At 37.6% G+C, this 26,592-nt stretch overlaps 1 protein-coding gene across 1 annotated transcript in view; it reads left to right on the top strand.

Moving 5' to 3' along the window:
- Positions 1-2,074: 2,074 nt before the first annotated feature.
- The window catches only part of LOC118919742 (ATP-binding cassette sub-family A member 9-like), a 48,909-nt gene continuing 24,391 nt past the window's right edge, over positions 2,075-26,592 (top strand). Inside the window, 12 exon segments of the mRNA XM_036899950.2 lie at positions 2,075-2,250; positions 6,699-7,104; positions 7,618-7,700; positions 8,174-9,998; positions 12,097-12,195; positions 12,742-12,845; positions 16,541-16,682; positions 16,795-18,366; positions 20,592-20,652; positions 20,654-20,723; positions 25,259-25,283; positions 25,286-25,395. Of these exon segments, the coding sequence (XP_036755845.2) occupies positions 18,315-18,366; positions 20,592-20,652; positions 20,654-20,723; positions 25,259-25,283; positions 25,286-25,395 (318 nt within the window). The 5' untranslated portion in view covers positions 2,075-2,250; positions 6,699-7,104; positions 7,618-7,700; ... (3 more) ...; positions 16,541-16,682; positions 16,795-18,314.

The raw sequence follows: 26,592 nt of genomic DNA, 5'->3' as shown, positions 1-26,592 counted from the left end.
AAACTCCCTGGAAAATGAGCAGGCATCTTCAGGATTGCTGTCAGGCTACTGGTCCACTTCACACTTCTCTCTTTGTAAATCAGGTTTTTCTGCTTTTGCACGCTGTGGTGAAGGCTGCACGCAGATTCCGTGGCGCCAAGTATTCTGTACATGTAGCCACGGAAGGACCCTAGAGGAATGTGTAGCCTGATGCAAAATACACCACATAAAATCTACAAGGCTACTGGCCCCAGAGGATAATACTGCAAAATTCATGAAGCGAAAGGCTATGAGAAACTGCAAACAGGGAGAGTCCTCAAATGAACAGAGGCACATGCAAACAAGACAGCTCAGCATTTGTTGTTTATAGTCACAGCCTGGAGATGTCTGGGGTTGCAACCTAGGTTCTGCTATGCGCCAGGGGTGTGAATATGGGCAAATTACTTACTCTCTGGGTCTCGGTTTTCTCACCTGTAAAATGGGGGTGATTATACTAGTGCCCATTATAATCATGAGATAACTATGTGGATTAAATGTGTGAGTACCTAAGTGTGTTTCACATATAGTAAGTGTCATATCTGGCTGCTTAGTAAGTACTTTATGCTATAAAATCAGTGCCATTCCAGTTTTGAAATCCCAACATGATATTTTTTTTATTGGCAAACTGATTCAAAAGCTTATTTAGAAGAGTGAAGATATGACATAGTCATGAAAATGTTGAAAAGGAGATTAGTGAGGACAGGCTTTCTCTATTACAGTGCTTCAGAGAAGACAGTGTGGTGCATGTGAAGGAAGAGGCCAATATGAGGCCAATATATTGAAGGAAAAGGCAAAAATGGAATATAATATATTGATTGAAAAATATATAGGGCTAGAAGAAGTAAGTTTTGTCTTAGATACAAAGTTCTTCTATGAAAAAATGTTACTGAAGAAGCTTTCCTAAATTATATCTTTGTATAAATGGCTGCAATATTGTTAAATATGATAATTTTGTGTCTTCTACAGCAAAACACACAGAAAATCAGAAGCCTTTTTTTTTTAAGTTTGTCAGTCTCATGCATTAATGAACTCAATCTGCGTCTATTTTATTGGCTAAGCAATTTCTGGACTCATAGTTACCACAAAAGTAGATATGATTGAATAAATATTGAAAGAGTGGGAAGTAGGTGAGGAAGATTTCATGTCATTCTCACGGACAACGGGATACAGATGAGTCTGTCTGATTAAAGAATCACACGCATAGCACATTGTTCCCCTTGGGTTGTGTGCTCAGGAAGCGATTACAGCTCAGAAGAACTTCACAGCCTTACTGACTGTAAGCAGAAAGAGTGGTCCTTTTCCACCTTTCTTCTTCGGCCAAAGACAGACTCCATGAATTATAACAAGTTTTGGAACTGTCTTGTCTTCAACTTACAGGAAATGTTTGAAAAAAACAGAACAGCAGCTCTTACCAGTTGAAAATGTTTCTCGAACAATATGGAAAACAGGACATACTAAAAACCAGTGGTGGCTTACAGAGAAAGTAGTTTGTTTTCTGGGATTTATTGCAGAAATAACAAGTTTGAGGGCTTGGGACTGCAGTTCTTTCTATGTGGAATTGCTCTAAGGACTTTATTTTCTACTGTAGGACAGGTGTACTGTGAGCTTGCATGTCCTGCAGCTGAGATGTAGATGAAAATTCAAGGTTCATTTTGCTACACTGAAAAAAATGCCATTGCTTCATTTCCCTATTTCTACATCCAAGTTTTAAGAACTAAATTTCAGTGTAAGGTTTTGAGTTCCTTTCTGACCTCATTTGTTCATTGATAGCTATAATTTTTGAACAAATCTTGTCTTTTTCACTTCTCTCTGCTCTTCTCTGAACTCTTATATATTTTTAAAAGACTGTTTTGGGAGTCAACTCTCCCATTCAAGCTTTGTATGAAAAAGCTAATTGAGAAAGATGAGATTCTGTCTGGTTTTTACTTCTTAATGTTTTGATGTGTCCAGCCAGCCATCTGCAACTACGAATCCCTGCGGGAAACTGGCAGGGAGACAAAGAAATGAAAAACTGTAAAGAAGTCAGCCTGTCATGTGAGCAGCGTTTGGCAGGCTGGTTGAATTAAGACCATGATCCTTTTTGGAAATCATTCTAAAATGAAACTAGTCACAATAAACATGAAATAAAAAGCATGATGTAGTAGTGACCCAAAAGGGATGTGAAGTCTTCTCCAGGACATGCAGAGACCTGTGGATGAGCTCTTTCTAGATTGTGCTCCAGCTTTTCTGAGAGTAAGTCAACCTCTAAAATTGTGGTTGTTTTACGTACATAATTATAACATAGGACTTCAAAGAGGGAATGACAAACATTTGGGTGGGAACTAGTAAATGCAGGAAGTTTATGAGCAGGTCATTTTGATTGTTCAAATCATCTGAATGTTTTACGTTGTAGGACTGGATAACCAGTTGGAGAAACAAGATTTTTTTTTTCATTTTATTGCATGACTCAAGTGTATTTGGACAGATAGCATATAGTATCTATCTATAGTATCTATCAAAAAAATAGGTTTTTTGATAAATGGAAGGGAATGTAACTTTATGTTGCCTCTTTGCAAGCATGAGTTATATCCCAAGTTATTAGAATGATGTATTCTTTTCTGTTCAGTTTTACTTTTACTGCCAGAGGATTTGTAAGCATTTGGGGGATACACAACTTTCTGAATTTTGAGTAGTCTTAACTGACTTGAGAATATTTTCATCAAGAAAACTGAGGGCAGTATTTTTGTTGACCTTGTATATCATGCTAGATATATAAGAATTTAGCTCTAATTTGTTGTGCAATGTATTTATCCTTTATTTTCTAAGAATTCTATCTGACAGGAAATGAGTGGCTTTTTATAGCCAAGTTATTTCTAGATCACACGACTTCCTATTTGGAGGAATTTAAGTTGATGAGATGTTTTGTGTAACTACAGTAGGTAGTAGTTTTTTTCCTGATATGTAAATCATGGTGTGCAGTGGAACAAAATCAGTCCGAATAATCAGAAACAAATAGGCACACTCATGATAATGAGATCATGTCAATTACTCTTTATTCATAAATATTTTCTAGCACGTTTTGGTCCACAGAAAGAAGAGCGAGCACTCAGGCAATATATTTAACCCTTTCAGGTCCCGTGGTTTATCAGGGCATTGATTTCCTAATCGGAAATGTCGCAGTTTCATTTTTAGTTGGGGGTCCCAGCCTGCTCTGTGGCGTTATTATCAGGAGCTCATCCATATAGCTTCTGAATCCATTTGCTCGTTCTTGGACAATTTTTAAACATAAATTCATGCCCTCTTTGTTCCATGATTGGGGCGCATCAGAAAAACAACTATGTTTCAAAGCCCAGGCTTCAGACCAGTGTTAGAATTTCTTGTTTTCAGTTTTCAGGCTCTCGACTCCATTTATGCACTTGTTTTCTATTGCTGCTGTAACCAGTATTCACAAACTTAACGGCTTAGAACAAAACAGATTTATCATTTCACAGTTTGGGAGGTAAGAACTGTGATGTGCGTCTCTTGCCTTCCAATCAAGGTGTTGGCAGGGCCGCGTCCCTTCTGCTTCTGGAGAATGGAGAGGGGAATTCTGTTTCCTTGCCTTTCACAGCTTCTAGAGGACCCCTGGTTCATGCTCTTCTGTCCTTCAAAGCTGACAACGGGTTAAGTCTTTTTAGCATCACGTCACTCTGACCTCCTCTGCTGCCTCCCTTTTCCATTTTTAAGGACCCTTGTGATCCAGGATTTAAAGTTGGTTGATTTGCCCCCTTTCTCCCATCTGCTACCTTAAGCCTCCTCTGCTGTGCGCTCTATGTCACAAGGTTCAGGATTAGAAAAGGACCATTATTCTGGCTCTGACGTTCCTCTTTAATTATCCTTTGCTTTGCAGACTTCAGCAGCATCACAGCGTTAACAAATCAGCACTGGGCTCCCTCCAGCAGATCTTCCCGTCTGAGTTGCCTCCTGAATACCAGCAGGGGCCAGTATATTCATGGCTTTGTTCCTCCCTCATGGATACAATCAGGATTAGGTCATGGACTTAGTAGCCAGAAGCAACCTCGGTGGTAAAATGACGGAACCCTGTGATTTCCATCCACTTTCACACTGATACCAAAGCAGGGCACTGCTAGTGTGAAAACCCAGGTCTTGCGGGCCATTTGGCCTTGAACTCTAGGCACTGTACCAAAGCTCAAGCCACTACCCTTGGAAAATTTCTTGCACCAATTCCCTCTCCTAGAATGTTGGGTTCTGTTAACTAAGATTAGGCCTTATGCTTTATCAACTAAGATAATTCATAGGCATTTATACCCAGTAGGCCTTGGAGTATTTTTTGTTTTTCTTCCTAATTGAAAATAATGAGATAGACCTCTTGCAATTAAATTATGTTACCCATTCTGAGTGATACACTAGTCAGTCATTCTTAGGCTGCACTAAGATGACCATATAAATAATCACATCACACAACCACTACCAGACTGAGTGTCATCTCTGAAATTGGCTGCCTTCATGAGGTTTGAAGCAGATCAGTTAATGACTATTAGACAAATAAGTCCTGAATTCTTGTTGTATAGGTTCTAGACGAGAGTTAGGGTGCCCCCTACAAACTATTCTATGAAGAGTTGCCTATGACTCAGTCCACATATTAGAAACTGACAGTCTGGCTGACCGATGGACCTGTGTGCACACCTAAAGGCTAGTTCTCTCTGAGAATCACCCTGAAGCCCAAGGTCAAGCCCATAAAAAGGAGGCCATGGATGATTTTTTCCATCCACATTAGCACAGCAACATGGGAGCCTGCAAATAATCATGCCTATATTGCCTCCCAAAATATCCAATTAGAGTAAATTTCCAGTTCTAGAACCTCCATGTACAAATTTATCTGATTCATGTATCTGTGGTCAGCTCACCCTTGGCACTAGTCTCACCTCCTACCTGCCCACTCACATGAGTGGATAACTAACAGACATCAGGGATCTGAAAATTATTTAGGTGCTCCTTTCTCCAGGCAATAAAACAGCACCCTCCACTTTGTAAGAATCAAGTTGTCTATACGTAACACCATGCATACCCCTTTACCCAACAGACCTCCCCACAATAACTATTTTTCTGCCCATACTTCTCCAGCAAAGAGCACCTTCACACCACTGGGTCCACCTCTGATAGGGCCTCAGAATCCAAGCAGCGTGAGAATGCACAGAACTTCAAGCATTCTCTCTATTTTTCAGGTTCCTCTTTCATTGTTGCTTTTCTTGGGAAAATCCAATGTGGCTGCAGGATGAAAAAATAATTGTTTAGGCAATTTTTATTCTTTGTGTTCTAGACTCTTTTAGATCCCACTATTCCCAACCAGCCCATACTATCATCTAAAGTTTGATTTTTTTCCTCTTCATTCTTGCAACTCGTCTTTCTAGTAGACTCACCTTCTCTGTCTGCCGATACCAAGGCGAGGAGTTTGCCCCAAATGCAGAAGCTCCAAGGGTGGTTCACTTTGCACACACGATGGGCTTGTTTTTTGGGGAATTCAGTTCAACAAGGTCTCCTTGCATTTACTGTTTTTTGCTCATGCCATGGGAAATATGATTTTAATTTTGCTTGGATTATTGTTGTTTTGACCATTGGTGTAAAGATGTTTCATATTTATATCCCAACTTTGGAGTGGAAGAATATGAAGCTAATGTAACCTTGCAGTTTCCCCTTCCCCTACACCTGACATTCCACGTTATGGAGTCAGACTCCATAGTTCTGTCTAGATCTGTAACACTACAGGTCATTTCAAGTGGAGGGCTACTGTGTGGGTTTATCTATAACTTTAGAGTCAATTAATTTTCTCAAGTGATTTTAGATTAATACATACATCTTAGAAGAGCTGAAAAACTCCTTTGTGTATTTTCCTTAATTTGAGGCAAATTTCAGTGACGTAGCTGACATTCGGGGGTGGGGGTCACGTAGTTTGGAGTTAGATCATATTCTAGTTTTATCACAAATGAATATTTCTTCGGTGTTCTTTATTTTTTCCATTTTTGTATATTTTTCTAAGGAAAATTAGCAAATCACTTTTGCATGTCCACTTTGAAGATATCAGGCTGATTTTTGTTCTATTATGAAACATTTACTCAATCCCTCCTAAACTATCCCACCTCCACCCTGGCAAGTTGTTTCTTAGAGATTTTTCCCTTTATTCATTAATTTCAAAATACCATTAGTTTCTGATATTTTTTGTCATTATACTTGGTAGTTGGAGAGCCTTTTTGGGAAATATATTTTCCCACAGTCTTGAAAAATTCATTTCCATTGTACTTTTTACAATGTATTTTCTTCAATGCATTTTTCTTATAGCTGTAATTTCTTCTTTTTGGATATCTCTTTATAAAATGCTTTTCATTTTAATCATTTTTTTCTCTCTACTCCATGTATTTTTCTCATTGTTTTCAAATATGTTTTAAGTTTTCTTTGAAAATTTGGGAGGATTACAAAATTCTTCTCTATCATGAAACATTTTGTTCTTTATTGACTTCTTTACTATCTGGGAATTTTAAGAATGTTAATTGCTTTTCATTTCTTTTTACCTTCTCGCATTTTACTGTAGTCTTTAAATGGAAGATTTAAAAACTTTTCTTCTGGCTATTGTATTAAAACTTTCTTTAAAAAATTATATGTTTCCTTTGCTTTCTGGGGGTAATCTACCTTTCTTTATATTCCAGCCTTTGGGTGTTCCTGATAATAATGGCACAAACTGAAGCATGCAAATAAATCATGAGTGGATTCCTCCCAGAGTATGTCACTGCCTATCTGGATGCCAGTAGAATCTCAGATTCTAGATCTTACACTGAATAGAGAATCGGTCTATACATTCCCTAGACAAACGTCTGCAATAGTATGGCACACGGGTCAAGAGTGCGGTCCAGAGCTTGATCATCTGGGTTGAAGCCCTGGCTCTACCACCATTAGCTGTGTGTAGCAAATCACTACACCTCTGTGACTCACTTTCTTCATCTGTAAAATGGGGAGAATAATAGGATCTATCCCAAAGGTTTACTGGGAGGCTTAAGCTAATTAATCCTTAACGACCACTTAGAACTGCTGAAACACAACAAGCCACCATTAAATGTTAGTTCATATTATTTTCTCTCTGATATCTATATTCAAATCACCTCCAATCTCTCTTTGTTCCAGCCATAATGAAGAACACGAAATTCTCTGAAATTTCACGAAATTTTCTATCTACTTGCCTTTGGATTTTTGTTGCTGCTGGGTTTATTTGTTTTGTTTTTTTTTTAATGGTTGGTGTGGGACTTTTTTGGGCTTCACTTATGAAAGGTTGATAAAGATCAAGTTAATCATGTTTTTCATTTCATGGCACACAAAATAATGGGTTCAAAAACAGATCCTGTCTTGCTTTGATGATTTATTTCCTTAAATTTATAACTCGTGTTTCATACTGAATCTCCATTTCCCTTTCCCACCGCCACAGGTAACCTTTTCATTGTACTTGATGGCGATCCTTTAGTTGCTGCATGTTCTTGAAAAATATGTATTGCATGTACTCTTAATTAATATAAATGATACTATGATATAACTCTCAACCTTTTCTTATTTTTAAAAAATTGGCATGTTTTTAAGATCTCTTCATGTTGATAGCCACATACCAATTCATTGCTTCTGAATCCTGCACCAAACTACTGACTGCACACATTAAAATCTGTGTAAGAGCACTGTGCTACATTACATGACAGGGAGCATCCTTGTCCAGGTCCCCTCTGGGAGCTGGGTGGGAATTTCCTTGGCTTACCCACCAAGAACAGCATGGTAGCAAGGAATTGGTAATGACTCATCAAATGGCTGTGTAAGTCTATATTCCCACCATCAGTATATAAAGTCCCTTTGTTCCAGTTAGAAAATTGAACAATGCCAAGTTGTGGGGACAACAACTTGATGATATGAAAACTCTCTAATGCTTGTCTGTCTGATGGAAGATAAATATAAAAGATGTCTCGTAATTGGTTTAGTTTTTATTTCCTTTAATACTTAACATGACCATCCCTTCATATGTTTTTAGCCTTTTGGTGCCCTTTTCCACCCATGCAATTACGATGTTTCCTTTTGGTTTGGTAGTACCAAGTTTCCTATTTTAGACCTCCACTTTACTTCCTTTATTTCCTTGTTTTCAAACAAACAGGTCAGAATGAGCAAGAGGCACATCAACGTGGGTCAGCAAATGTGGGCCCTTCTCTACAAGAACTTTCTTTAAAAACGGAGGATGAAATGAGAGACGTTGTTGGTATGGTTCAGTCTATGTCTTGTCATATTTGGAAGAGAAAAAAGTATTTTCTCAGGCAGTGCAAATACTTTACCTTCATTATTTAATATTTAGCATATATTCTGTTCTAACTGGCAGGCTGGGTTTTTTTAACCCCCAAACTCTGGACTTCACTATTATTTCAAGGTAAGATCCTGTAAAATAGATCAATATTATAAGCCTTCCCAAAGGCATTATTAAAAGAATTCACATTCAGAAACTCCCAGAAAAATAAAGCCACATCTCTATGCTGCAGAGATAACAATTCTTAACATCCAAATTCATTTGAAACTCATGAAGGAATAGGTCCAGAAGTTCAGGGTCAAAGTCCAAGAAAGAGGCAGGATTTAATCCAGAATTAATTCAGGAAGTAATCAAAATTTTTTAAAATTCAAAAGCCAAACTGTAGCACGTCCACCCACTTGTACTACAGATACAATGTCCGTTTTAAAGAGATAATGGGCATGTAACCAAACAGAAAAAGAAAAAGGCATTTTGAACCTTTGCTTCTGTTAAGATAGTACTTGTTTCTTATGATCATAAAAATGATTAGATGTGCTTTGTGTAGGAAACTCAGTAAATTAAAAGTGAATAAATAAATAAGTTGAAGTCGCTCATAAGATACCTATAGTTCAAGGGCTATGTGAACATTTGATCTTAGGGACATTGTATGCATGTGTTCTCTCAGCAAATATGTAGTGAATGCTTGGATTGGCAATGAATAAAGTATACAAAAGTCTTTGCAAGAACTAAGGATTATATAAATATAAATTAAAATGTTGGATTATATATTATATAAATGTTTTACTTCCAATCTTTTAACTCTTTTTTATATAAGCAGTGTACCTGTCAATTCATCTCTCCAGGTAGGTGGTATAGACATAGCCACCCAACACACATAGCTAAAATAAGATCATATGATGAATAAGATACATACTTCTCTTAAAGGCCATGTGTTTAGAATTAAAACTAAATAATGAGGCATGTTCTTATCACTGAAGTTGAAATGCATTCTAATTCCAGAATGTTGTCACAATGACAAAGACTGAAAATTCTTTTCATGAATAATATTCTGGGACTATCATCTTCCACATGCAGGCAACAAAAGATAAAATACGACCTTGTTCCTGTTGATGGAAAATGGTTGTCTATTTCATGCCACCTAACATTTCTTTATCATTGTCACTCAAATTTTAAGATAACTCTAAACCATTGGGCCTTTCATGAAGCAAACCAATCTTAACACTTACACCGAAGTATGATGAACTTAGATTCTCAACTGGAATTGGAATTGATGCTACAATTCAGTCTTGATGCATGATGTGCATATTTCAAAACATGTAAAAGACAAAAGAAAATCAAGATATTTAAACTGGGAGAGAGGGAAAAATGGAATCCAGACTACATAGCAGAATTAAGTTTTTAAATTTCTGGTGGGTGATTAATTTGTGGTTCAACAGATATTGATTTGCTTCATTTCTCTCTCATTGCTGTGTAGGAATGGTTTTTCTCATGTCTTCTAATATTGTTTACATCCCAATTTTCCTTCAATTTACACCAAGTTAATGACTTTTTCAATTGTCTGCAGTAGATCTGAGATGTGTAGGTAATTGTAATGATTCTAATTATATTATTGCATTTGCACCTGATTCCAAAACAACCTGGGAGATCATGAACAAAGTGGCTTCAGCCCCATTCATGAGAGGTATGTTCTTTGGCAGTCCCTGGTAATTTCCTCATGTGCAAAACACACAATTCATTTTGGGGTTTCCTTGGTAAATCCTGTGTTAAATGTTTGAGTTTCTAGATTTAATTAACAAAGCTAATGCATATTCCTTTCTACTGTCAAGGGGATTTTTTTGCTCTATTCACTAGTCTCCTATTTAGGAAATTGTAAGTTAAAAGGGTTATCCTCATTATAGTCCATATCAAAATGAGAGAATCCAGGATTATTCCAATGTGTTTGTCAGAAGATTCTGGAAAGATTGGATAGCGGTGACAGAATGGCTTTTTAATCTCTTTAACTAGTCACACAAAAATTGAGAATAAATTAGCAAACCAAGAAACCATAAGCAGTATTTACAAAAAAAGCCAGGTGGACAAGGTGTTTCCTCAGACCCCAAAATACAGGTGAGCTGGCAAGACAGCTGAACAGCTCAAATATCTGCATGGTATCTCTGGGGCAGTGGGAGAGCAAAGAGAAGCAATAGGGTATCTGCTGGACCCTCAGAGAGAGTGAGAACCGTCTAAGGGTAAACCAGTAGCCACTGCAAAGCAGAAGATTAATTTGAGAACCACTGAAGTCATTTCCAGCAATCGTGTTGGTAGTACAGTATTTGGATGTTCTACCAAGGCTGTTATATATGTAAGGTGGAATATGCCAAGTAAGTAATTATGGAATCATCTAATTCTCTCACCCCTATATCCATGAAACACAGAAGCCTCAGCAGAGGAAAAGGGATGCAAAGGCCTGAGACAGCAATTGCAGGTTGGAGAACCTTGTTCCAGGTAGCGAGCAAACCATTGAGAACAAATAGGTTTTGTCAAAAGGACTCAGCAGTCAACTTGAAGAAGCTCCCACTGGTCAAAGATGGCTCACATTGAGCTTCAACAAAATTATAAGTATAATGATTTGAAACTCACCCAATGTATATTGAAAATCCATTCTTCATCATGATATTAAAAGAAAAAAACTGTTTGCCCCAGAGAATGATAGGAAATCAGTTCTTATGATGAACATTTATAAAGAAAAAGGAAATGCTGCATTTATCCTATATGAGCTGTACTGCTGGATAACTAAACAGATGGTGGAAAGTACTGTTTTATAAACAGTTTCTACTTGTAAATGAAAAACAAATGGTAGACATAGAGTATCACCACTTTGAAACTCCTGGTGAATTAATGGACTGAGGCACTGAGTATCAATGACTGCTAATAGCTCAGAAAGAGAGACAATCAGAAATTATGACATTCTGGTGAAGAATACATCACCAATAGTCTACATTCAATAGTCAATAGTCTATAAAAAATATAGTCTATAATCACTACAGTCTTCACAAAAAGATTGGACCTGAGTCTGATAAAGCCTCTGGATCTAGCTGTCAGATAGAGAAACACAGGGCAAACCACCACCCCAGAGACACCATGCAGATACATATTGACAAACAACATGCTCAATTTCACCAGCATACATGCACAGAATCCAGACTGGGGGAAATTATATGGTTACACGGCCTGGGGTTGGGCAGTAACGTCATTTTCATATTACAGATTTTAGAATAAAGAAAATTCTTTGAGAAAACACTCCTCTAACTTAACAATTTTATGCTGTGTTTGGAAATTTGGCCAAATCAACACCCACTGTTAAGTGGAAATAGATATAACTGTAGTATATATTTCAACTTTAGATAGGTTTGTATGTATCTGAGCTTGAATGTATGTATCGGTATTGCTAGTAGTCCAAGTTCTTTGTGCTTTAAATTATTGATTAATAGGTTATTTGGAAAGGCACAATCTATTTTAGTGATAAAAGTGACTGCCATGTAGCACTTCTGACTTTTTCTAGAATATTAGAATCCCCTTGTCCACAAATGTAAGTCTTTTATTTAGGCCCAGCGCTGCCTTTAGTGAAGAAATAACTGTAACATGAAATAGTTTTCACATCACTGCATATGGCATGCTGTCTCTGGGCCACAGAGAAATCCTCTTACTTAGCCTTCCCTCCTTTCACATGGCAGGAAGAACAGTCACAGGGCAGCCTGACGAAAAGAGTGTGGATGAACTGGGTTTAAATTATTCTATAGGTGCAGTGAGAGTCATCTTTAAGGACACCTTTGCATATCGTTTGAAGTTTTCCTGGGGAGGTAGAGTGTCCAGGATGAAGGAACACAGAGACCATTCAGGTAAGTGTCCTATTAGAAAAAAATTTTTTTGCTAGTCTGTCATTAGTCAAAAGGGAGCAGATGAAATAGCAGAAAGCAACACGAACATAACATAAACTTTTAAATTCTGAACATAAATGAGATCCATTCTTATTAAATAAAGCCAGTGTGAAGTATACGATTTTATTAAGAAATTGTATTTTCTATTATTCCTATGTTGTTCTTAAACATAACCTCAAGAAAAAGCTCTTGCTCAGTATGCCCAAACATTAAAAAAAAAAATTGGTGGTTTCTTGGCACAAGCAACAGAAGAGCAAAGCTCAACGAACCCTTCTTGGCTAATGGAGAGAATTATAAGATTGAATGGGAGATTATTGAGAAATGGTTTTGACAACATTAATGAAGCAATTCCGGGGTGTTTTCCTCGGGTGTGCTCTACAGACATCACCTGAGGAAGCCTCACCATACAGTATTAGTGTGGCCTTGGAGACATGTGATGTTTTGGCTTTTCTTAAGACCAGGATCATCCCATCCCATCACAATGGCTGTGTTCTTGTTTTCCCAAAGCTCATTGTCAAGCAATAGGTGACAAACTCACGTGTGAAGCTTCACTCTTCTGGGAGAAGGGCTTTGTGGCTTTTCAAGCTGTCATTAATGCTGCTCTCATAGAAGTGAGTATTCAGTTAAATGAAACTAATTGCATGGCAAATGAAATTTTGATGGAAGGTAATAAAATGAACTCTCCTATCTTATCACTTCATGAATTTATTCACTTAATTTATTTGACATGATATGCTGAGCAACCACCATGTTAAACCATTACACTAAGCACCAAGGATCAGGAAATAAGTAGAATACAGGTACTTTTCTCCAGGGATACTGGATCATGGAGGGATAGAAATATGGATATATAGTCATAATAATAAGCACTTAGGTTCTATCATGGAATTTTAAATGGTGTGCTAGACAAACAAGGAAGCAGAAGATACTCTCGTGAGAAATATCAGAGAAGATTTGAAGAACTGATGTGATGTTTCAGTTGTACCTTCAGTCATGAGTGAAATTTTGTCCAGTGGAGAAAGATGATAAGTAGGGATGTTCTATGGAGTCAAGACAAAACCTGGAGTGTTCCAGGAACTGCAAAGGACTAGATCATGATGGGCATATATATTTAAGGGTGGAATGCACACCATTTCTTATAATTGAGAGAAAACACATGAAGTTATCATTCACTTAAGGATAACAATTCGTTTGTTGGTATCTTTCTTTAGATCAATGTTAGGCTGGAGGAAGGAAAAACAAGGACATGCAAACAGAACAGAGAGATACCATAAAAGGAGAACAGACCAGACCCCAAGGTCCCTGCCTTATATGGAAAGGGGACAGCTCTTCTTGAATTCCATCCTGATGTGCTAACTAAGATCCAGATGTCAGCCTCCTCCCTCTTGGAAGGAAAAAAGTTTCTAGTTGTCTATTATGTCACCTGTAGCCAATCATACCTCTCCAGGTCCCCTAGGATGGCTTGCCCACTCCTCCCCTCCTAACCCCTTATAAGCCCCCACCTCCCTGACCGGGTGTGACTTCCCCGGCTGGTAATACCCAGACTGGGGAACATCACCTGGGAATTGCGCTCAAATAAACTGCCTGGCCCTTTGTTGCCTCTTGTTGCCTGCTTATTTTGGCTAGAATTTATCTTACAATCACAACAAATCATTCAGTGATGGAAGAGCTGATGTCAGCTACTGGTGTAAATATGAAGATACTTCCCTTTGTTGCCCAAGCAGGATATGACTGATTTTTTTCATTTTCTTCTGCGTTATTTCTTTTTCTACATTCATATACCATATATCAGTCAACGTTACACAAGAAAGACAATACAGTAAGTCAGTGATGACTGTGGTGGGACTTTGAGAGCCAGCATTCTGGTAATTTACATGGCCACAATCCATCACACCACATAAATAAGCAGAATGAGTTAGCTGGCTGGACTCCCTAGACCTAGAACATATCAGACTTAAACTTACTTGATTCTTTCATAAAAAAGTGCATTATAATTTCAAGTAAGCTAGGTAAATGAAACTTTCCATGCTTCTTTGAATTGAAGCTTACTCCTATAGATGTCTGCTGGTGCCCAGGTCACTAACCAATACAAATGACTCTCAGTCACTAGTTACCATGTCTGGGTGGACCCAAATATATAAGAACTTGAGGATTCTGATGTAGGTGAAATACATGCTTCATGCCACCACCACCTTGAATAAGTCATCACTTTTATGACACGGCAGGAAAATTCCTGTTATGCTCTTTAGACCTTTGTTTCACTTTCCTTAGTGAAGGTTAAGTAGTAAGAACACAAGCCTGGGAGGTAGGAAGCCATGGATCATCTCCACCTAAAACAAGTTACTAAATCTCTTTAAACCTCAGTTTTCTTTTCTGTGACACATTGATAACAACATCTATCTTTCATTGGTCATGAAGATTAAGGAAGGGAAAGGAAAGTGTTTACACTGAGCTGAACAAGAATCAAACACACAACTGTTAGATAGCAGTGGATAAAACTTTGGGAATGTTGTGTCCTGAGATGACAGGAGATGCAAAACACCCAGGATCGAATCCCCACTTAGCAACAAGGAGTTTTAATGAGTTTAGCCAAGGGATATATTTGTGACATAAAATAGTAAAAACATAAGTTCTATAGTCAGTAAGCAGTGGTTTGAATGTGCCTTTTACTAATCTGATTTTATTCTCAACATTAAACACGATTTGTAGGAAATACAGAATTGTTCTAGGTATCTATCATGTAGTCTTTATGAAAACATGAGGTACTGTTGAGTAGGAAGACCCCACATTTTTAGTGTTGGCAATTTACACCAAATTCATGTATTTTTCCTCCAGAAATGTTCAGTAAACTGAGTGCAAAAGTGCAGAAAATAGATCACTGGTTTGATCTAGAATGGGAGTTTTTTTCCATTGTCTCTTTGTATTAAAATGGTATGACTCAATACTGAAGGAAATTTTGGTCATTGTATTTAAAAAAAAAATAATGGCAATCTACAGTCTAGTAAAAGTAACCAATATGATTAAATAAAAAGAAACCAAATAAATCCAATAAGGAAGGGTTCAGAAATCAAGACTTTTCCTTCATAAGGAAAGGCTGGAACATTCTATTTGTATGGCATATGAATGCAATTAAAGAGAGGCTTATTGAACACAGAAAAATGAACAATTTTGGATGAACAGACATGTATTGTGCAAAGGGAATCATTAGTTAGGCAAGACTCCCCAAAACATGATGACATTTTCCACTCTAAATAAAAAAAAGAAAATGAAGTGTTCATTGTGGACCCATTACAACCCAGTTGCCGTAGTAAACCCATAAAATGCAACATTTCATTTAATTTTCATATTATTTTTCAGTAGAGAATAAGAAAGTTTAAAGAGATTAAGTAACTACCCCTCCTATAGTTAGAATATAATAAAGACACCTTGAACCTAGATCTGTATGATTGGAAAGCTTAATCTCTTTCCACTCTAAAGAACTTTCTCCCTGTTTCTTTGGCATTGATATCAAGAAAACACATCTTCATGTCCATCTAAATATGTGTGTTTATCTACGTCCTATGCCTACATGTTTATCTGTATATCTATATCAGCCTATATCTAACCATCTTTATCAGGGTTGGCAAACTATGGTCAGTTTTATACAATCTGCAAAGTAGGAATGGCTTTTACATTTTTAAACCCTTGAAAGAAATCCAAAGAACAATGATATTTTATGGCACACAAAAAGTTATATGAAATTCAAATTTCAGTGTCTACAAATAAATCATTACTGGAACACAGTCCCACTCATCGTCTCATGCTGTCTATGACTGTTTCTGTGCTATGAAGGCAGTGTTGAATAATTGAAACAGAGATTATTCAGTAGTCTAAAAACCCTTAATATTCACTATCTGGCTCTTCAGAGAAGGAGTATGTGGATCCCTGCTTGACCCTCCATTCTTTGTTCTATGGTGTCCGTACAATTAGTCCGCTGAAGGAAGAAATCCAGAACTGATAAATCATCATAGACGTCTTCGTCTGCAAGCCTCTCCCAATCACTCTCACAATATCATCCAGTTTCTTTCTTTCTTTCTTAGGTTGCAGTTTACTTCAACATGTTTATTTGTGTTTTGCCTACTTTCCCCAGTAAAATATGAGTTTTAGGGACCGAGAAATCTTCTAATTGATTAGCTGTATTGATTCTTCTAATTGATTCCCTTTACTCTTGATGTATGGTCAGCGTCACGAACCCTTTGCTGAGTTTGTCAGTGAATGAAGTGAAGAAGTAACAGCTCAAGGAACTGATGCCTCATCTCTGCACTAGGCTCTCACGGGGCTTGATGCATGCTGCCTCCATCTTTCTTGTGGCTGCTTTGATGGCTCTTACTGTGAAATCTGCCCAACTTGTCGTCCTCATGGGCTTCGTGGTGGTCTTCACCCTCTTTCTCCTCTATGGCCTGTCTTCAGTGAGTTGGTGAATTTAAAAGCAATCTCTCTCTGTCTCTGGACTCTTTCTCAGAGGAGCCTACCAGTCATTGGTCACTGATTCTCGCCCCATCTCTTCTATTTTGTTTGTAGTATTTGAGTAGTTGCATGAGATGGTATCTAGGCATGGGGGAATGGATGAAATATACTTCAGTATTATGAAATTCTTTCGGAGTGGACCTTATGTCTCCTCAGCCCCTTTGCTTTCACTGCTGGAATGGCCCAGTTAAGAATTAATATACCTATTTCATTTTTTACAAAACATTTCAAACCAAGGCCCTCTGAATAATTCATGCTACAGGTTCAAAGCATTAAAATTCCTGACCACTTTTGTAAAAAAAAACAGAAGAGAGAGGTTTTTATTTTTCTCTTTTCTCTCTCAGCATGATCAGTTTTCTTTTAAGTCACTAAATACAGGCTGATCCTCCATTATTGATGTGGTTCAGCTTTTGCTTTTAGTGACTTGTACCCATGAACATTTATCTAATTTGATGCCCAAGAAACATGATCTTTAATATTATTGCAAGTATTTGAAAACCAGGAATTCAATAGAAATAAATTTTTATTTTTAGTTGTCTAATTATATACGAAGCTGAACCTCTACTCAGAAAATTTAAGTCTAATTCCACCCATCCTATATCCTATGAAATCCTATAGACAGCCGAGCTCAAACATCACCGTCCTTGAGTTTTTATCACCTGAAGGACTTGCTTCCTGCTGTCTGTGGACCTCTAAGCCCTTAGTGCCAACCTCCTCTAATGCCCAAATTCCTTTGTAGTTAGATGGTTTTATCGCTGTGGCTTCCAATAGATTAGAGCCCTGTAAAGTCAGGGATTATGTTTCATTTGTCTTTTCAACCCCAGTGTCTAGCAGAAATAAGACAATAATGATTCTTAATGCTCTATCCTTTTTAAATTCAATGTATGGATCTTTTTCTTTTCAGCTTATACTTTTGGACTATGATGTGAATTCTACCATTTGGATTCTTCAAACAGCCCATACCTATTAATAGCCCCCCTATTCATGTTGGTTTTTGATACGCTTCTCTATTTGGTATTGACATCATATTTTGACAAAATTTTACCCAGTAAGTAGGAACATGATTGTGAGTCAGTGTATTTCATTCATTGCATTTCTTTAAAAAAAAAATCTCTACAAATTGAATATATATTCTCAAGCATCCTCACCCACCCCAGTTTCTAAAATAAGCATAACAATATTCTACACATTGTTTACAGAGTCACTTTCTAAGATCTTGTTCTTTTATAACACTTTAGATTGTGTCTTCTTTAAGAAGAGACACTTATAAAGGAGTGAGAATAATTATACTGATAATGCTTATATCAGAACTGGATGAAGAAAACTTGTGCTTAATACTGGATCTTAGGAATTTCTAAGTGCTCCCCAAAAAGGTTACACTGACATGCTGTCCTACAGTGCTTGTAATCCTTAATGTGGTGACTGACCCAATATTCAATTGCTTCCTGATCATGTAGCTGAATATGGACATCAATGTTCTCCCTGGTTTTTCCTGAAACTCTCCTTTTGTTCTCAACACCAAAGTGTGGATCATGTGGCCCTTGAGAATGAAATAGATTCAGATTCTTCATCTAATGACTCTTTTGAACCAGTGTCTCCATAATTCCAGGGGAAAGAAGCCATCAGGTAATAAAGAAGTTACATGGAGGTGTAAGCAGAGGACAGGGCAGAGACCAGAGATGGATCAGACAAAGATTTCCGTCAGTGCCTCTTGGTAGCCACCTGCACCCAGGCTGCTGCACTCATTCTGAGGAGTGTTTTGTTTTATTCACATGTCAGCAGTTCCATTTACTAATATCTGACAGCACAGCAACAGCCATCAGTGAATAAATAATCATTGTTCCATTTTCCTCATTATCTTTTTTTTCTGTTCTTCATGCTTCTCTCTCTCTTCCCTGTTCTCTCTTTAGGACAGATACTGTCATCATCCCCCTTGTTATTCTAGCCTCCTTTTCCCTTTGATTCATTTTGCCCCTATCCTCTTTGCTTCCAGATTAATAAGATGAGAAGAAGAAGCAGGGGATGCAGAAAGGGTGGAGAGACATTCCAGAGACATTGGAAGGAAATATGAGTTAGGGGTACTCATGTCATGCATATCTTCCCTCTGAGATGATCTGTGTGTTTTATTCAATGCCCTTGCCTTATTTGCAAACTAGAAATCCCTAGATTCCCTAGATCTTGGCTCAACATTTGTCTATCGTTCAATGTTGCCTTTGTCTCATTTCTCAGTAAACTATTTCCAGCCTGCCTCTCCCACTAATCTATTTTAACTCTGAATATTTGTGATACTTACAGTCTCTGAATATTTAGATTCTAAAAACATAGGTCCAAGATGAACAGACATCAAAGAGTAGATTCTCTCACTCCTCAGGTGTGTTATCAGGAACTGTGATCCCCCTCCAAGCTGGAACTCTTCCAGTATCTAAGACAGGATCAAGTGCTTTCAGAGCAGTGATAAATAGCCTTGGATACTAAAAGAAGGCATTTTGATTCACCCAGAAGGCAATGAGGAGGTTACTGAAGGCTTGTGAATTACAGGTAGCAAGATGAACCCTGTGGTCTAGGAAAACTGTCCCCAGCAATGGATGGAGGCACTGAAAGCAGAGTCTCACACACTTTCTTGTTAGGATAGTCTAGAAGGTTGGATTTATGGATTGACAACCTGAGTCTGCTTGTCCTGCTTCATTGCTGTGGCCTGAACTACATCCAACAGACCAGGGCACAGAGCTCTGAAACTCTGGGTCATTCTATCCCAGAGGCCAAGCCAGCTGGGCCCACAGTCACCTCCCAGTATAGATGGCAAAAGAATGGAACATCAATTAAAACTCACTGTTGTGCCAACCACAGAAGAGATTCTACCTAATCTAGAATCTCCTACCTTAACACTATGGCTAAATTCTATCCACCATCATTTTTATTATTTATTTCGAATGAAGGAGAAAAACAAGCTAATACCTGTTAATGCCTGAGAAAGAAAAGATGGGAACACAAAGGCTGGGAAAAGCCAAGCAACTTGCCTGACGTCCCACAGCTGAGAAAGAGAGGCAGTACTGAAGCCCTATGTGCTCAAACCCAAAGCCATTGCACCTCCCTGCCCATCCTCTTCAGTTATTTCCATAGTTAACTGGATTATGCCCATACTGTGGACTGAATTGCACCCCCAAAACTCAGATGTACTTCCTCTCACCGAGTCAACCTCCGCAAGTTCTTCTGACCCACTTACTGGTCATCAATAAAACAGATGAACATGGAGATAAAATGCAACTTTTAAGTGTTGTTCTTGTCGGTAAGACTCCTCAGACAACCTACACCATGAAGGAAAAACAAATTCTGTATGTTCTAGAAAGTACCTAGGAGGCCAAACAGGAAATTAATTTAAAAATGAAAAATCCAAGGTTGGGGAGTTGGTTTTACAGACACATTCTGCAAGTTGACTTAAACCCTAAAGCTTGTTGCATGGGATTTAGGAAGGTGGGTCAGTGACTGATCTGTGAGGTCTTTCCATAACATTTTCAAGTACTATGCCTTTGAGGGCTCCAGAAAAAATCAACAGTTCCAAATTTCTAAGAAAATAGAACATTAATATCTTCAAGGATTGTAATATTAATTTTAAATAGCATTTTTACATAAACAGAAATTTTAGGTAAATACCTAGGCTCTAGGTGATGTAACTGTGTCATATCTTTGATATCAGAGTGGATTTCAGTCCCACAGCATGAATCCTTAGACAGTCCTTATTATGGTGTGCTTTGAATGATATCTTTTATGCTTAGGGTTTTAAAAATTATTATTATTGCTTGACCATTGTTTTACTTCAATTTTGCTTCTTTTCATCTTTACCTTCATGGTAGGGTCGAGTATTGATCACTTTATGCATTCACTGAGGCGACAGAACATAGCTTTGGAAGTGGATCCTCGGGTCTAGAAATGGCCCAAACGAGCCATCCTACAATGGCGCCATCACCGTGTCCCAGGGTGACAAGGTATGCTGGGCTCTGAGGGCTACATCACACAAAGATGGAGAAGGAATGTGCAATTTGAATAATATTTGTCAACTGACATCAAAGGGCAATCTGACGCACACAGAAGGGATAGTTCTCATTTTTAGAGGAGAAACTAGACCACAACTACTTGCCCACAGCCTCCATTGTAATAATATATCAAAATGCTTATTTGATTTTATTCTTTTTATTTTTTATTTTAATTTTAATTTTTTTTGAAGAAAATTATGTTTACTAGGCTCTCCCCTACCCCAGTCCCCCACAAAACCCCCATTACAGTCACTGTCCATCAGCATAGTAAGATGTTGTAGAATCACTACTTGTCTTCTCTGTGTTGCAAAGCCCTCCCCTTTCCCCCACCCCCCACATTATACATACTAATCATAATACCCCCTTTCTTCTTCCCTGCCCTTATCCCTCCCTACCTTCCCATTCTCCCCAGTCTCTTTCCCTTTGGTAACTGTTAGTCCATTCTTGGGTTCTGTGATTCTGCTGCTGTTTTGTTCCTTCAGTTTTTCTTTTGTTCTTATACTCTACAGATGAGTGAAATCATTTGGTATTTGTTTTTCTCTGCTTGGCTAATTTCACTGAGCATAATACCCTCTAGCTCCATCCATGTTGTTGCAAATGGTAGGATTTGTTTTCTTCTTATGGCTGAATAATATTCCATTGTGTATATGTACCACATCTTCTTTATCCATTCATCTACTGATGGACACTTAGGTTGCTTCCATTCCTTGGCTATTGTACATAGTGCTGCGATAAACATAGGGGTGCATCTGTCTTTTTCAAACTGGAGTGCTGCATCCTTAGGGTAAATTCCTAGAAGTGGAATTGCTGGGTCAAATGGTAAGTCTGTTTTGAGCATTTTGATATACCTCCATACTGCTTTCCACAATGGTTGAACTAATTTACATTCCCACCAGCAGTGTAGGAGGGTTCCCCTTTCTCCACAACCTCGCCAACATTTGTTGTTGTTTGTCTTTTGGATGGTGGCCATCCTTACTGGTGTGAGGTGATATCTCATTGTGGTTTTAATTTACATTTTTCTGATAACTAGCAATGTGGAGCATCTTTTCATGTGTCTGTTGGCCATCTGAATTTCTTCTTTGGAGAACTGTCTGTTCAGCTCCTCTGTCCATTTTTTAATTGGATTATTTGCTTTTTGTTTGTTGAGGAGCATGAGCTCTTTATATATTTTGGATGTCAAGCCTTTATCAGATCTGTCATTTATGAAAATATTCTCCCATACTGTAGGGTACCTTTTTGTTCTATTGATGGTGTCCTTTGCTGTACAGAAGCTTTTCAGCTTGATATAGTCCCACATGTTCATTTTTGCTTTTGTTTGTTTTCCTTGCTCGGGGAGATATATTCATGAAGAATTCACTAATGTTCACATCCAAGAGATTTTTGCCTATGTTTTTTTCTAAGAGTTTTATGGTTTCATGACTTACATTCAGGTCTTTGATCCATTTTGAATTTACTTTTGTGTATGGGGTTAGACAGTGATCCAGTTTCATTCTCTTACATGTAGCTGTCCAGTTCTGCCAGCACCATCTGTTGAAGAGACTGTCATTTCTCCATTGTATGTCCATGGCTCCTTTATTGAATATTAATTGACCATATATGTTTGGGTTAATGTCTGGAGTCTCTAATCTGTTCCACTGGTCTGTGGCTCTGTTCTTGTGCCAGTACCAAATTGTCTTGATTACTATGGCTTTGTAGTAGAGCTTGAAGTTGGGGAGTGAGATCCCCGCCACTTTATTCTTCTTTCTCAGGATTGCTTTGGGGTCTTTGGTGTTTCCATATGAATTTTTGAACTATTTGTTCCAGTTTGCTGAAGAATGTTGTTGGTAATTTGATAGGGATTGCATCAAATCTGTATATTGCTTTGGGCAGGATGGCCATTTTGACGATATTAATTCTTCCTAGCCAAGAGCATGGGATGAGTTTCCATTTGTTAGTGTCCTCTTTAATTTCTCTGAAGAGTGTCATATAGTTTTCAGGGTATAGGTCTTTCACTTCTTTGGTTAGGTTTATTCCTAGGTATTTTATTCTTTTTGATGCAATTGTGAATGGAATTGTTTTCCTGATTTCTCTTTCTATTGGTTCATTGTTAGTGTATAGGAAAGCCACAGATTTCTGTGTGTTAATTTTGTATCCTGCAACTTTGCTGTCTTCCAGTATTAGTTCTAGTAGTTTTGGAGTGGAGTCTTTAGGGTTTTTTATGTACAATATCATGTCATCTGCAAATAGTGACAGTTTAACTTCTTCTTTACCAATCTGGATTCCTTGTATTTCTTTGTTTTGTCTCATTGCTGTGGCTAGGACCTCCAGTACTATGTTAAATAACAGTGGGAGAGTGGGCATCCTTGTCTTGTTCCCGACCTCAGAGGAAAAGCTTTCAGCTTCTCGCTGTTAAGTATGATGTTGGCTGTGGTTTTATCGTATATGGCCTTTATTATGTTGAGGTACTTGCCCTTTATACCCATTTTGCTGAGAGTTTTCATCAAGAATGGATGTTGAATTTTGTCGAATGCTTTTTCAGCATCTATGGAGATGATCATATGGTTTTTGTCTTTCTTTTTGTTGATGTGGTGGATGATGTTGATGGATTTTCAAATGTTGTACCATCCTTGCATCCCTGGGATGAATCCCACTTGGTCGTGGTGTATGATCCTTTTGATATATTTTTGAATTCGGTTTGCTAATATTTTATTGAGTATTTTTGCTTTGATTTTATTCTTAATAAATAGTATGCACTGCTAAAATTACTGATTTAAATCTTATTATCAATTGTATTTCATTCCAGTAAGTAAGTTAAATCTTACTGTTAATTGGATTTCGACTCAAAGGACATTTTGGTGAAACTTCCAAATATAGATTAATACCTGTTGTGAACTTCAGCTCCGATTACCAAATAAAAATGAGCTCTTAATTTCTATTATAGATTTTTGTGTGGCATTAATGGGAAAAAAATTCATTCCTACCTGTCAAACTTTACATGGATGGCTCAAACCTTCCTATAAATATTTATGCTCAGCTATCTGATATTTTTTTTAAAAAAGCTTTAGTTTCCTGCAGTTTGAAGTGTGGTCCTGAGTCAACAACATTGAATCACCTGGGAGTGTGCTAGAAATGCAGACTCTCAGGTCCCAACTCCAGGCCTGCTGAGTTAAAATCTGCACTTTAATAAGATCTGCATAATATGCATAATAATGAACATAATTGGTATGCTCCTTAAAGTATGAGAAGACCTCTTATTTACCAAATATTTAAGATTGCTGTATTTCACATGAAATTTTAAATTTCTGGCTTCTCTTGAAAAATCCCTCTATATACCAATTCCAGCAGTCTACAGGTAGAATTGAGAAACAGTTGCTCAATTTAGACCTGGACTTTCCTTTGCAGTTGGCTCTATTTCCATACTGTCTCATTCATTTATATGGCCTGCCTAGACCCTGCAGGAGCTTGGGTAGAGATCCGTATAGTAGAACAATGGAAAAAGATGAGAAGATAGTTATATGTTTAAATATAAGTTACTTAAACTAATAAGAAGGTAGTTAAATGTATAAATCACAACAGTTAACACTGTATCACAAAACTTGACCATTTGCAGCTTGTCAGAATTAATTTTCAGCAATTATTCCTATGCCAAAAGTAAAGTTAGAAATTATCTTCTAACTGGTCCTTGATATGTCTTAATCAGGTTAGTTTCCAGTACACCCTAAAAATTGGCTTTAAAGAATGGCACCCTTAATGTCAATAAACATGGCTTTAAGTAATTAGGTTATATACAACTCACTTGATTTATTTATGATTGAAAAAAATGTAGATAACAATTTACTTATATTCTTTTTATTTAGAAGAGAAATAATCATGTTTATGTGTGTATGTATATGTATATATATAGAAGGTTTTTTTTTTTTTTTACTATGTGGGTTTTTTCCTGAGCTTTGAGATATAATTGACATATAGCACTGATTCAGTTTAAGGTATACAGCATAATGACTTGATTCATGTATATTGTGAAATGGTTTTAAGATATCATTTTAAAGGAGATTTTACAGGCAACATTGCTATTGCAAGTTCAGTGTTTGTGAAAACCTAGGCTTTCATTACAACAGCTGCTTGCCTCCTGCTTCCCAAGTACCCACATTCTTTATTTATAAAATAAATGTACACATTTTGAAACAAAGCCTACTGCCAGATTAAAGTGAGGTTGCATTAAGGAGTTAAATAGTGTTGCTGCCAAAAATCATGTGAGGCATTTTGTTTTGTGAGAATTTAGGCATAAATAGCCACATGGTTGATGCTATGGCTGGTAAATGCCAAAATACTGGATTCCTTGCAGTATATTGTGAATTAATCAAATAATGGGAGTGATGGTATTATTTACATTCAGTGCTTCAGCTTTACCGTACTGTCAATCATTTGAATGGGTTTCCACCATCATCTTTCATTAAATTTCGTGTTTGCTTTCTGAAGACATAGACCGCCTATTTGTTATATCTTAGGATCACAAGTTATTGATGGCATGTAATATCAAAGGCTGAATTGCTTTCCTGTCCTCATGGATATCATTAGCAATGGGCTACTTGGCATTTTTAATTCTTCAGAACATATTCAGACTGACAGAAGCACAAATTTTGAAGTAAGTATATTATCTCCCTTATCCTGAGCCATAAAGAAGTTTTTGAGAAAATACTTGAAATGTGGAAATAACATCATGTTAATTTTTATGAACTTATTCTTGAATAAGTTTGTTTTACATATATATAGTTCACTACACATATATGCATATATACTATACACATACATATATGTTTATGTAAATACACACAGTATGTAGTAATGATTGTATAACATAACTTTAATCAGATGATTTAGGGTCAATGTAACAGCAGAAAATACAACTAATTAGGAAAGATAAATGATGACTTTTAGTCTTAGGTCTGTCACCACCCCCTAGATAGAGGGACCTCATTGAAACAGCCAGTCTTAAGGGCCAAATTGTGTGGCCTTCTTAATAACTTAACTTCTGTAAGTCTTGGTTCACCAGTCTACAAAAAAATACAGATTAAAACTGCATCACAAAGGTTTCTTGAGAAGTAAATAAGGCCATGTGAGCACCAGGTTTGGTTGGCTGAATTATTGTTGAGGTGAGCTTAATAAGGCACATAAACATAGAAAATGATAGGCACCCAATAGATGACGTTAGTAATGTTTTTCTTGGGAATGCATCAGGTTTCCCTTAAGGAATGCACCGCTTTGATTAGGTCAGGGGAGTGACTGGATTAGAACTAGAAGCAGTTCCTGTTTAGAATTTAAGTTGCCAGGCCTTCTCGAATCCTCTGAGTCAGAATCTCCACAGAGAGGAGGAGGGTAGGCAGGTCTATGTCTTACGTCATCTCCTTCATCTCACTCTGCTGAATCTCTCTTTGCCTCTTTCTAATGGCACCTTGGGCATATACTACTGCTTCCTGGTCATTCTTTGTTACTGACAATTATTCCAGCACTGTCAATTTCCTATCCAGTTCAAACACTGCAGGGTCAACTTGCGGCCTATGGGGCATGGACAGGATGGGTGGGTGGGGTGTGATCTGCTCTTCCAGTCCATTCCAGTCCATTCCATGGTCTAACATCTTGAAGTAGAAAGGAGAGAGCGCCTTGCTCTGGAATACCCCCCTTTCTTTTCCTTCTGAGAAAAATGCTGCTGGGGTGGGAAGCAAAAAGGATGGATGGACAGATCAAGATATGGAAAGAAATAGTGTTGTATGGAGACATTTCATGGTCTAGCTCTGTCTGCCCCCAGTAGCTTCTACTTGTGTGGCTAGCATAGCCCAGGTAA

The sequence above is a fragment of the Manis pentadactyla genome, chromosome 4, assembly GCF_030020395.1.
Source record: "Manis pentadactyla isolate mManPen7 chromosome 4, mManPen7.hap1, whole genome shotgun sequence".
NCBI classification, from domain to species: domain Eukaryota; kingdom Metazoa; phylum Chordata; class Mammalia; order Pholidota; family Manidae; genus Manis; species Manis pentadactyla.
Note: the sequence above shows the minus strand (reverse complement) of the source record. Positions and strands in the feature narration are given on the sequence as shown.